Below are 13,339 nucleotides of genomic sequence, written 5' to 3' on the forward strand. Positions count from 1 at the left end.
TTTTTTCCTCTTAACCTGTTGCAACAAGAGTCTTGTTGCAGACGACAAAAATCAATTGCGGATCCCACTCCACGTCGTCCAGCAGCAACGTCTGACGCAGGCGTGTCGGGGAAGACCGAGGAATGAAGGCTGCCAAGGTAATGCGGTATCGATCTCGCCGGAGCGGCGTAGATCCGGCAAGAGGCGGCTCGGACGAAGTCATCGAGCGGCCGTGGAAAGGCGACCAACGACCGAGCGGTCGGGCCCGTCGACGAAGAAGAGGAATGAAGAGGAGAGAGGGGAGGGCCGATGAAGGAGAGCATGCTCATCCATGCCGGTGCCGACATGTCTAGTGGCGCGCATGTCTGGAGGTTGTGGGAATCTAGATCTTGCAACAAGCTAGTTGTTGCGGGGTGAAAATTGTAACAATGGTCCAGTTGCAAAGCTAACCGTGAAAAAAAGATATACTTCCGAGCCATGTGATTAAAAAAATATTCGACAACCATAAAGACAATGGATGCGCGTAGAAAGATCGGCCGGGTGATGAAAAAAAAGGTACTTCCGAGCCATGTGATTAAAAAAATATTCGACAGCCATAAAGATGATGGATGCCTGCAAAAAGATCGGCTGAATGGTGAAAAAAGATACTTCCAAACCATGTGATTAAGAAAATATCTAACAGCCATAAAGGCGATGGATGCCGAAAGATCGATGGGTGAAAAGAAGAGTTTCTTTTTTTTATTTAGGTATAAAAAAATAATGACCCATCGCACAGACCACACTCCACATCGATCCCCTCTCGAAACCATCGCCTCCGCCGCCCACCATGCCGCCGCCGCCGGCGGCGGCACCATCGCTGCCGGATGAGATCCTCGAGGAGATCTTCCTCCGGCTCCCGCCGGACGAGCCCGAACACCTCGTGCGCGCGTCCCTCGCAAGCAAGCTCTGGCTCGGCCTCCTCTGCGGCCCTCGCTTCCGCGGCCGCTACCACGACCACCATGGAGCTCCCCCCATGCTGGGCTTCCTCCATACCTGGCTGGAGAACTGGGAGGATCAAGGCCCCGTCCCACACCTCACCTCCACCACGAAATTCGGCGCGCGCATTCCGGACCACGAACGCGACTACTCTCCGCTGGACTGCCGCCATGGCCGCGTCCTTCTTGGGGATGATGTGAATCAGATACCCATGGCGCTCGTCGTCTGGGACCCCATGACGGGCCGCCGGAGGGAGCTGGAAGCGCCCGACCTGGTGGTCGACAGCCACGGGACCGCCGTGCTCTGCGCCGTGGGCGGCTGCGACCACCGCGCTTGTCACGAGGGTCCCTTCCAGGTGGTCTTTGTTTGCGTGGGCTCGAAAGGAGATGACGATGAGGATTGCGTTGCGTACGCTTGTGTGTCCTTGCCAGAGACCGGTGACTGGAGCAAGCCGTGCCCTCTATTTGATCAGTGGGGCGAGCCATGCCCTGCTCTTCTTCTTCCGGCCGAAACATTCTTCGAGCCAACGCCCCCTGTCCTCATCGAAGGAGCAGCACTTCACTTCATGCTTGAGGTTGTTGATGATGATAGTGTAGGAATTCTTAAGTATGACTTGAGCTCTCATAGCTTGTCACTGATTGATGCACCGATTGAGGGTTCTCACATTCCCACTGCCTCTATCCTCATGGCCATGGAGGATGGCAGTTTGGGGTTTGCGCATGTCAGTGGATCAACACTCTATCTGTGGTCAAGACTGATGGGTTCCGATGGAGTTGCTTCATGGAGTCAACGTACAATTATCAATCTTGGAAACCTTTTCCCCATCCAAAATCCCGAGGAAAGCCTTACACTGGTTGGATCCGTGGAGGGCCGTGATGTCCTCTTTGTGCCCACGGAGCTGGGCATCTATGAGATTAATGTTGAGTCGCAGCGATGGAAGAAGCTATGGAAGAGAAAGAAATTACATGCTCTGATTCCATACATGAGTTTCTATACAATCCAAAAGGTATAGTTGTATCTAGATATCCTTTTTTGTGATTGGGAAATAACTGTAAGCAATACTCTATATAGGTTAGTGGAGCAAACAAAACAAAGAATCTCTAATCAGATATAAAGTTACAGTTCAACTGTTCCCAATCAGACTTTTGAGTCCTAGGTAATTACAACTAATCATGATTACTTAACTGGCAATTTATATAGTACCATGTTTACCCTTTTTGGAATCACACTGCCAAATCTATTTTTTGCAGAAAGGCGGCCACTCTCATCAACAAGAAAGATGGCAAGCTTGGAGGCGACAAGGGTGTTGTGATGAATAAACTTGCAGAAAGGATAATCTTGTAATGAACCTCCCATTATTGCAGATGCAGTAGGAACCATGTGCTCTGTTGTTTTATTTGCTTGAAATGCATCTGCAGACAGCAGCTTTGTCTTACCATTTTGAGAACTCTACAGTTTGCTCTCCCAACACTCTAAATTTATCTTTCAAAGAGATATGTTTGAACTTTGGTGAGTTGAGATGATGGTTTATGCATGCTGTCTCACTGATATGCCTTAATTAATTTAGTGAAGTGTTAACTTCTTAGCAAAGCAGTGTTACTGACGAGCATAAGATGTAAACTGAATCTTGAGCTGTATGTTCAAGGAACTACATATATGGGGCTGTATTGCTACCTTGAGATCTTTTAAGTTTTTTATTTTCCTTCAGCAGCTCCACAAAAACTGCATGAAGATCTTGAGTAGTTCGTTATTTGTTGCATAATTTGGGTCCATAGTGCACATAATAGTATATCTGGGCTTCGGTAAGATATCATGTCCATTATGGCATACATGCATCAACAATGGTTGGGGTATGCTGAAGGGGGGCATGGTGCTCGACATGGAATGGCTGAACCCAAGCTCGCTTGGACAGTTTAGAAAATCTGAGAACTGTGTTTTCAAGTTTCAAAATTTTCTAAAATGAACCACTCATGTACATAGGATAGTATAGCATTTACAGGCAAATTTTTGTGATAAAATGTGCTAATTTGTGTTTTCACAAAATGTATATTCCTGATTTTGTCAGTAAGTTTGGTAAAAAAAATTGTGCTTCCGTAAGGGTGATCCTATATGTATCTGAGTTTCGGATGATCAGCAGTGTGAAACCTTGTCCTGAGCTAGGATTTTCTGTCGATCAAGAGATGATGATGGCTTGTGCACGGCTTGATTATAGATCTTAATTAACCATATATGGGAGGGCACGTCAGGTAAGCATTTTTGTGAAAGGGGGCATCAATTGGAAATGCATCAATTTAGTCTTACCATTCTGAAGACTCAACAGTTTGCTCTACCTATGATTAGCTGATAATGATGGCATGTCTAGAGAGTGTTTTCTCTAACCCAATAGATGATGATGGATGTTGGCCCCACTGATATGCGTTGACTAATTTAGTCAGTGTTCTTTTTCTTACCAAAGCAATGAGTATAAGATGTAAAAATTGAATCTTGAGCTTTATGTTTAGGGAACTACAGATATGGGGCCCATATTGCTGCCCGACGATCTTTTAGCCCTATCTTGCTTCAGTAGCTCCACAAAACTGCATGAAGGTCTTGAGTAGTTCTCATTTTGTTGCATATTTTTGGCCTACAGTGCACATAATAGTAGACTGCAATGCCTATGTAGTGAGATGAAGATGTTCATATGTTTGGTCAGAGTGCAATGCAACGGTGATCGTTGCAACTCTTTTGATATTCACCGATTTTCCTTCTTAGATAAGATCTTTTACTCAAAATCATGACCACACATTTCTTTATGTTTTTTTACCTATAATATATAGAAGATATGGTGGTGTTTCAGATGTCTGATAGCTAGTTAATCTTGTTCATTCTTCATGGAAAAACGAATTGCCTTTTGAGTTGTTTTTTGTATGCATTCACCCGTCTCGTATTTGGATCTTATTAGTGCCCATTGCTAGGTAATTGTTTGCTGTGCTGGTATAACTGAGGCTTCAGTAAGATATAAATGTCCATTATGGCATAGAGCTGCTAATGCAATTCTCAAATTTTATATCACACACCTCGAAAATGGTTGAGTATGCTGTAGGGCAGAGTGCTCGGCATGGTTTGCTGAACCCAATCTGGTTTGGACAGTTTAGAAAAATCTGAGAACTGTGTTTTTTTTTAACTTTCAACATTTTCTAAGAAGAGTCGCTCATGTACATAGGCTGTTGTTAGCATTAATGTGCAAATTTTAATGATAAAAAGTGCTAATTTGTGTTTTTTCGCAAAATTTATATGCACGATTTCTTTCGGGAACTCTTCCTTTTGTGAGTAAGTTTGTACTTTTCTTGTGTCATCTGTAAGCGTGGTCCTATATGTATTTGCATGCAGTACCATTTTAAAACTGTAGGTTTTGCTCTCCCAGCTTTGGTCCAATCTCTAAAATCCTCCCCCCAGAGTAGTTTCAGATGATCAGCAGAGTATAAGGGATTGTCCTGAGCTAGGATTTTCTGCCGCTCAGCAGATGATGATGGCTTGATTTAAATCTTAATTAACTTTGTGAACTGAACCACTACTGTATGTCAGTTGCTGTTACTGCAGTAAATAAGCACTTCCTTTGAGAAAATTACTGTTACTGCAGTACTCTTATGGTCGCTTTTAGCTGTCAGTTTTTCTTATTGAAGATTAGTGATACTTGTTGGCAAGATTATGAATGCAAATTCATGTTCTTGTAGACTTGTAGTAACATAATCCTATTAAATCTGTTCGTATCAATAGAGCTCTTTTTGTTACATAGTACTCCCTCCGTTCCAAATTACTCGTCGCAGAAATGTATGTATCTAGAACTAAAATACATTTAGATACATCCATACCTGCGACAAGTAATTCGGAACGGAGGGATTAGTATTTGAGGAAGAAATCGTTTACGGGCATCTTTTTGGAGTGGTGATAAGTTATTCATGTTTTTGGAGTGGCTCTGCGTACAACCACGAGAAAGGATTGGTCCTTGCTGGAAGAACATCTGTTCTCCTACACAGGCCAGATTCAGCAGCAGAATTGCTGGGACTGTCTTGGGGCTCATCTCCCTGTTACGGCTTGGACCACTGATCACTGAGTCTGATCGCTCTGCAGTTGTTAATGCTATCAATCCCCCTCAAGTCAACATACCAAACTTTGAAAGCTAAGCGTACGATTGGAGCATAGAGAGAGCAACCGAGTAGCCAATGTTGCGGGGGAGAAAAATGTATTACTCAATCACAAAGTTTTTACAATCCTCCTTCACCAAATCTAAGACCATAGACGGACCTGAACCGATCCACGTCATGGTTGTACCTTCAGTTTTTGCAAATCTTGCTAGACAATCACTAGCCTTATTTTAATTACGACTAACGTGAGTAATATAAGTTTCTAAGACTTAACAAATACTTAACTTCTTTCACGAGAGAGGCATAGACGGATCTGTCCTCTTCACGCTTCTGAATCATGCCAACCGTCGTCCGCAAGTCCATCTCGATCTCATTTGGTAGCTCACTTCTTTGGATAGCAAAGGATAGCCCTTCCATGCATGCACATAGTTTCGCCTCCAGCGCATCACGACAAGTAAACAACTGTTTACACGCAGAAAAAATAACACCACCAGCTTCATTGCGTAAGATCATTCCCGCGCCGGCTGAACCGTCCTCTGCAAATGATCCGTCGGTACTCAGTGTGCCCTCTCATTTGATACCCCTATGTGAAAGTGATAGCAACCGGATGATTCCCAATTAATATAAACTCTCTTTTAACCCTAACAGAAATCAAATTTATCAAGAAATAAAGAAGGGTAGAAGCTGCAAATGTGTGGTGAGGTAGAGTGAAAAAATGGTCGCCGGAGAGAAGAAAAAAGAATCGCGTCGACAGCAGGATTCGAACCTGCGCAGGCAAAGCCCAACAACTGTTTACACACAGAAAAAATAACACCACCAGCTTCATTGCGTAAGATCATTCCCGCGCCGGCTGAACCGTCCTCTGCAAATGACCCGTCGGTACTCAGTGTGCCCTCTCATTTGATACCCCTATGTGAAAATGATAGCAACCGGATGATTCCCAATTAATATAAACTCTCTTTTAACCCTAACAGAAATCAAATTTATCAAGAAATAAAGAAGGGTAGAAGCTGCAAATGTGTGGTGAGGTAGAGTGAAAAAATGGTCGCCGGAGAGAAGAAAAAAGAATCGCGTCGACAGCAGGATTCGAACCTGCGCAGGCAAAGCCCAACAGATTTCGAGTCTGTCTCCTTAACCACTCGGACATATCGACTAACTCTTTAAAGATAAAACTAGTTTCATCTTTCTCATTTCTTTTATCTACACTGGTTTGCCCAATCCCAACTCTCCAGTTGAGCGGCTAAATAATAGACCAAACTAATAAGAACTTTTTTCCCGGTACACAGATTCCTCGCTACCTGAATTTGAGGGGTAAAAACAATTTGAGACTCTTGCGCTGAATGTTGTGTCAACATTCTTACACGGGCAGTGCTACAAGTCCGCCGGCGGATAACTTGAAAATATCCACCCCCTCGATAGCTGTTGGACCCAGTCCATCCAACGGCTTACTCTCGTCCTTATTATTGCAACAAAGTAGGTGTTGCAAAAACCTTTGCAAGAGAGCTCATATTACAGAAACATCCAACATAAATTGTGTTGCGATTTTTTTTGTCTTTACTTTTTTCAACATATATGATGTTGCCAGAAGACTTTTGCAACATGAATGATGTTGCAAAAATTAAAGGAAGAACGTCTTTGTAAAAGAAGGCTTGGGAGGAACACCAGAGGCATCTGCACTCAATGGATCCAGATCCAGATCCTGCAACATATGAGTTGTTGCGATGGGGAGACCGCAACAAGGGATTAGTTGCAAAACCATAAGAGACACGCATCACGCGAACGAGGCAGCGGACACCCGCCCACGATCCGCCCGTTGAAGCTTAGCATTTTCCTTCTTACACTGAATCTCCCGCGCACATTCCTACACTGAATTTGTGTGCACATCCTTCCACTCTGCAACACTACTCACTAGATTTTCTAGAATACGCATCAACATGTGTATCATATATTCATAGGAGACCCTCTTGCAAAGTAGATTCGGCTGTGTTGCTTTATATATAAAGCGGGACGAAAGTCTTTTTCGATATATTAATAAGATAAAGGCAAGGCGTCCATCCACAATTTTACAAAGCCCATCGGCCTCCACCATACAAATTGCTAAGGCAATTACTCCCGACTAACCCGCCTAACTAATTCCGCAAAGAGTTGCGACAGGTCTCCTCTAAACAAACCCACTATAAGCCAAGCCTATCCCTCCTCCAAAATCCTCTTGAGAACCAAAGCTCTTCATTGCACGGTGCTTCCAAATTTCCCATAACACCAACAACAACATTGCGTTGAAAATCCTTCCCGATACTCGCTTGAGGCGCATGCGAGGTGCTCCAGGAAAGCAGAATGTCTGAGGTCCATGGCGTCCACCGTTCCTTCCCCCAAGCGTCCAGAGAACCTCAAACCAAACCTGCCGGGCGAACACGCATGCCACCAGGAGATGATCAATGATTTCCATATGTGCTAGTCGCACAACACTGCTCACTAGTTATAAGGGTTAAATTTTTGCTGTCAAACTAAAGCCAATATGCTGCAACAATCTAGCACCTCGTGAGGGCCTGCCGCCTGCTACGCCGTATTATCAGCAACAAAGCCAAGTTCGACATTCTTGGTCATGGCCACAGAAGTGGATATGGACTTCATTCGAGTTAACAACGGCTTGGTCCCGTCATGCCTTTGTAAATCTTGTTTGTGTGTTCTAGGAGGTCCCCTTATAGCTCGCAGCAGCTATAGCCTTAGCTCCACCTCTTTCATCTTAGGTCTCGTTGATCTCGCTGTGGCTGGCCTCCTCCACAATTTGAGCATCCATTATATCCATGGCAGTTCCATCTCTCAGCCGTCCAAGAAAGTCTATATCTATATCTGTATCTATATCTATACCTCTATATCCAGCGGCGATGCCAGCCAAAATAATCTGCGAGGTCAACTGTATTTTTTGTGAATTTTTTCTTCATGATGAACAGTGATTATAGGCTGTTTTTTAGAAAAGCTGTGGGGTCGGCTGACCCCACAGCTTACATATAGCTTCGCCACTGTCTATATCTATATCTAATAATAAAGGACGGAAGCTTTCATAGTTCTCCATAAGTCATCCTTTTATATTCATTGATTTTGTGTTAATCATAAAGATAGACGGTTGAGATTCAAAAGGTCGCTCTATAGAAAAAAAAATCCATAAGTTTTCTAATAAGATCGTCCAGCCCACCCACGAATACGTACTATCATCAAAGCTTGCTAACGCGTATCTGTTTTTTTCTTGGTAATAATGCCTTTCACCAATTCTTCTTTCCTTCTGAATTCATACATAACAAGCACATGTACGTCACCATCCTGTGTCGTATACAACTAGGAAACCATCTTGCTACCGGATAAGATACATACTCGACACACTATAAAGCTAACCTAACGCGGCCAACAAGGTTTATAGAGATGCTGGACATGAGTCAGGAGGTAGGTTTAGAGCAGGAGGCACGTCGTGTTCACGGTGAGGTCGGACGCTCGGAGCAGACCATGTGTGACCAACTGACCACGGCCGCAGCAAGGGCTATCGTATGCTTCGTCAACCAGCGGGAGCTGGAAGCGCCAGTCCACCAGGACGAGAACAGCTTCATGGAGGTTGAAAGAACATGCGGTGCCCCCATGTTTGGTTTTGGTAATTGATGACAATCTCTATGGACTAATAGTTGCTTTGAGTTATATTTGAAGGTTTTGTCCATAGACTTTTCTTGGAGTACATGTGTTGGTTTTCAGAAGAGTTTGTGTCGACCAAGGTGCTATTCAAGGAATTATCCAAAGATTGGTCATGTGAGTGTTGAGCTTATTGCAAGCATGTCTTGAAGAAGAAGATTGTGTGATCATTCATGTCTACCTTCAAGACATCATCCAAATGAAGAGAATTGGAAAGATTCAAGGTTGATCAAGATTAAGTCAAGAATGAATCAAGTTGATCAGCACATAAAGAATACAAGATGTACTGAGGGATCAAGTGATCCCATGGTATGATAAGCATTGTCCATTACGCTTTGTTTTCTAACCCATGGTTTTCGTGAGAGTTCTTTGTGGGGTTAGATTGTGATGTGCAAGTTCAAGTGGAGCATCATGAATAAATCAAATGCTTGAAGCTTGCCGTCCATTATGGTAACAATAGATTTATGAAGATGTGCCGAAGAGTGGCTCGCCCATAGTGGAGTATGGAGAGCAATCAACTAGTCTTCATCGAGCCAACACAATCAAGAAAGGTGGTCCAACTTGAGGAAGTCAAAATCGTCATCATCTAGCTCAAGTGGACTATGTGCAAGACAAAGATTTTCCCTTGATAGGTTTTCTATTTTACGGTCTCTGATACGTCTTCAACGTATCTATAATTTTTGATTGCTCCATGCTATTATATTATCTATTTTGGATGTTAATGAGATTTATTTTACACTTTTATATCATTTTTGGGACTAACCTACTCACCGGAGGCCCAGCCCAAATTGCTGTTTTTTTTTCTTATTTTAGGGTTTCGAAGAAAAGGAATATCAAACGGAGTCCAAACGAAATGAAACCTTTGAAAACGTGATTTTCTCAACGAACGTGATCCAGCAGACTTGGAGTGGCCGTCAAGAAACAAGGGAGGAAGGCACGAGGCAGGGGGCGCGCCTACCCCCTGGGCGCGCCCTCCACCCTCGTGGGCCCTCTGTTGCTCCACTGACGTACTTCTTCCTCATATATATATATATATCCACGTACCCTCCAAACATCCAGGAGCACCACAAAAACCTAATCCCACCGCCGCAACCTTCTGTACCCGAGAGATCCCATCTTGGGGCCTTTTCTGGAGCTCCACCGGAGGGGGCATTGATCACGGGGGGCCTCTACATCAACTCCATGGCCTCTACGGTGATGTGTGAGTAGTTTACTTCAGACCTACGGGTCCATAGTTATTAGCTAGATGGCTTCTTCTCTCTCTTTGGATCTCAATACAAAGTTATCCTCGATCTTCTTGGAGATCTATTCGATGTAATCTTCTTTTGAGGCGTGTTTGTCGAGATCCGATGAATTTTGGGTTTATGATCCAGATTATCTATGCACAATATTTGATTCTTCTCTGAATTCTTTTATGTGTGATTGGTTTATCTTTGCAAGTCTCTTCGAATTATCAGTTTGGTTTGGCCTACTAGATTGATCTTTCTTGCAATGGGAGAAGTGCTTAGCTTTGGGTTCAATCTTGCAGTGTTCGATCCCAGTGACAGAAAGGGAACCGATACGTATTGTATTGTTGCCATCGAGGATAAAAAGATGGGGTTTATATCATATTGCATGAGTTTATCCATCTACATCATGTCATATTACTTAAAGCATTACTCTGTTCTCTTGAACTTTATACTCTAGATGCATGCTGGATAGCGGTCGATATGTGGAGTAATAGTAGTAGATGCACAATCGTTTCGGTCTACTTGTCTCGGACGTGATGCCTATATACATGATCATACCTAGATATTCTCATAACTATGCTCAATTCTATCAATTGTTCGACAGTAATTCGTTTACCCACCGTAATACTTATGCTCTTGAGAGAAGCCACTAGTGAAACCTATGGCCCCCGGGTCTATCTTCCGTCACATTAATCTTCCAATACTTAGTTATTTCTATTACTGTTTATTTTACTTTGCATCTTTTGTTTCTCTTATCATAAAAATACCAAAAATATTATCTTATCATATCTATCAGATCTCACTCTCGTAAGTGACCGTGAAGGGATTGACAACCCCTTTATCACGTTGGTTGCGAGGTTCTTATTTGTTTGTGTAGGCGCGTGGGACTTGAGCGTGATCTCCTACTGGATTGATACCTTGGTTCTCAAAAACTGAGGGAAATACTTACGCTACTTTACTGCATCACCCTTTCCTCTTCAAGGGAAAACCAACGCAGTGCTCAAGAGGTAGCAAGAAGGATTTCTGGCGCCGTTGCCGGGGAGATTCAAGCACAAGTCAAGACATACCAAGTACCCATCACAAACTCTTATCCCTCGCATTACATTATTTTCCATTTGCCTCTCATTTTCCTCTCCCCCACTTCACCCTTGCCGTTTTATTCGCCCTCTTTTCTTCTCTCCCTCTCTTTCCGTTCCTCTTCTCTTTTTCTATTTGCCTTTTTGCCTGTTTCTTGTTTGCTTGTGTGTTGGATCGCTTGCTTTGTCGTTATGGCTAGTCCTTTATCTACTCCTTTGTCTCCCGAGAATGAAGTTCTTAATTTTAAACAAAGGGAGGGAGAAAATCTAAAAGATGCTTGGTACAGAATTTTCAATGCGCAAAATAGATCTACTAGGAAGCAATCTACTTCCATTCTTCTTCGCAATTTTTATTTAGGCATCACTCCTTGGAATAGATATATTCTTGATGTTGGGGAACGTAGTAATTTCAAAATTTTCCTACGCACACGCAAGATCATGGTGATGCATAGCAACGAGAGGGGAGAGTGTGATCTACGTACCCTTGTAGACCGACAGCGGAAGCGTTAGCACAATGCGGTTGATGTAGTCGTACGTCTTCACGGCTCGACCGATCAAGCACTGAAACTACGGCACCTCAGAGTTTTAGCACACGTTCAGCTCGATGACGATCCCCGGACTCCAATCCAGCAAAGTGTCGGGGTAGAGTTCCGTCAGCACGACAGCGTGGTGACGATCTTGATGTACTACTGTCGCAGGGCTTCGCCTAAGCACCACTACAATATTATCGAGGATTATGGAGGAAGGGGGCACCGCACACGGCTAAAAATATGATCACGTGGATCAACTTCTGTGTCTAGGGGTGCCCCCTGCCCCCGTATATAAAGGAGCAAGGGAAGGAGGCCGGCCAGCCCCTATTGGCGCGCCAGGAGGAGTCCTCCTCCTAGTAGGAGCCTACTAGGAGGGGGAAGGAAGTGGGGAGGGAGAAGGAAAGGGGGGCGCCCCCCTCTCCTAGTCCAATTAGGACCAGGGGGAGGAGGCGCGTGGCCCACCCTGGCTGCCCCTCTCTCTCTCCACTAAGGCCCATATGGCCCATTACTTCTCCCGGTAGGGTTCCGGTAACCCTCCGGCTCTCCAGTTTTCTCCGAAATCACCTGGAACACTTCCGGTGTCCGAATATAGCCGTCTAATGTATCAATCTTTATGTCTCGACCATTTCGAGACTCTTCGTTATGTCCGTGATCACATCCGGGACTCCGAACTCTTTCGGTACATCAGAACTCATAAACTCATAATATAACTGTCATCGAAACCTTAAGCGTGCGGACCCTACGGGTTCGAGAACAATGTAGACATGACCGAGACACGTCTCCGGTCAATAACCAATAGAGGAACCTGGATGCTCATATTGGCTCCTACATATTCTACGAAGATCTTTATCAGTCAGACCGCATAACAACATACATTGTTCCCTTTGTCATCGGTATGTTACTTGCCCGAGATTCGATCGTCGGTATCTCAATACCTAGTTCAATCTCGTTACCGGCAAGTCTCTTTACTCGTTCCATAATACATCATCTCGCAACTAACTCATTAGTTGCAATGCTTGCAAGGCTTATGTGATGTGCATTACCGAGAGGGCCCAGAGATACCTCTCCGACAATCGGAGTGACAAATCCTAATCTCGAAATACGCCAACCCAACATGTACCTTTGGAGACACCTATAGAGCTCCTTTATAATCACCCAGTTACGTTGTGACGTTTGGTAGCACACAAAGTGTTCCTCCGGCAAACAGGAGTTGCATAATCTCATAGTCATAGGAACATGTATAAGTCATGAAGAAAGCAATAGCAACATACTAAACGATCGGGTGCTAAGCTAATGGAATGGGTCATGTCAATCACATCATTCTCCTAATAATGTGATCCCGTTAATCAAATGACAACACATGTCTATGGTTAGGAAACATAACCATCTTTGATTAATGAGCTAGTCAAGTAGAGGCATACTAGTGACGTTTGGTTTGTCTATGTATTCACACAAGTATTATGTTTCCGAATAATACAATTTTAGCATGAATAATAAAAATTTATCATGATATAAGGAAATAAAATAATAACATTATTATTGCCTCTAGGGCATATTTCCTTTAGTCTCCCACTTGCACTAGAGTCAATAATCTAGATTACACTGTAATGATTCTAACACCCATGGAGCTTTGGTGCTGATCATGTTTTGCTCGTGGAAGAGGCTTAGTCAACGGGTCTGCTACATTCAGATCCGTATGTACATTGCAAATCTCTATGTCTCCCACCTGGACTAGATCCCGGATGGAATTG

General features: G+C 43.8%; 1 protein-coding gene and 1 non-coding gene across 3 annotated transcripts; one reads left to right on the forward strand and one right to left on the reverse strand.

Moving 5' to 3' along the window:
* The first annotated feature begins 744 nt into the window (after positions 1–744).
* LOC125554361 lies at positions 745–2,389 on the forward strand. Of its 2 annotated transcripts, XM_048717936.1 has the most exons (3): positions 745–1,960; positions 2,026–2,110; positions 2,205–2,389. In XM_048717936.1, exons 1-2 carry the CDS (start codon positions 806–808, stop codon positions 2,056–2,058), a joined length of 1,188 nt encoding a protein of 395 aa, XP_048573893.1. In that variant the 5' UTR covers positions 745–805; the 3' UTR covers positions 2,059–2,110; positions 2,205–2,389. The 2 variants fall into 2 exon arrangements, with proteins under 2 accessions (XP_048573893.1, XP_048573891.1); XM_048717934.1 differs by lacking the exon at positions 2,026–2,110.
* A 3,760-nt stretch (positions 2,390–6,149) lies between these two features.
* Positions 6,150–6,231, reverse strand: TRNAS-CGA. The gene has a single exon. It is a non-coding gene; the product is annotated as a tRNA-Ser (tRNA).
* Between the last annotated feature and the right edge of the window lie 7,108 nt (positions 6,232–13,339).

This window comes from Triticum urartu, chromosome 4, assembly GCF_003073215.2.
Source record: "Triticum urartu cultivar G1812 chromosome 4, Tu2.1, whole genome shotgun sequence".
Lineage (NCBI taxonomy): Eukaryota > Viridiplantae > Streptophyta > Magnoliopsida > Poales > Poaceae > Triticum > Triticum urartu.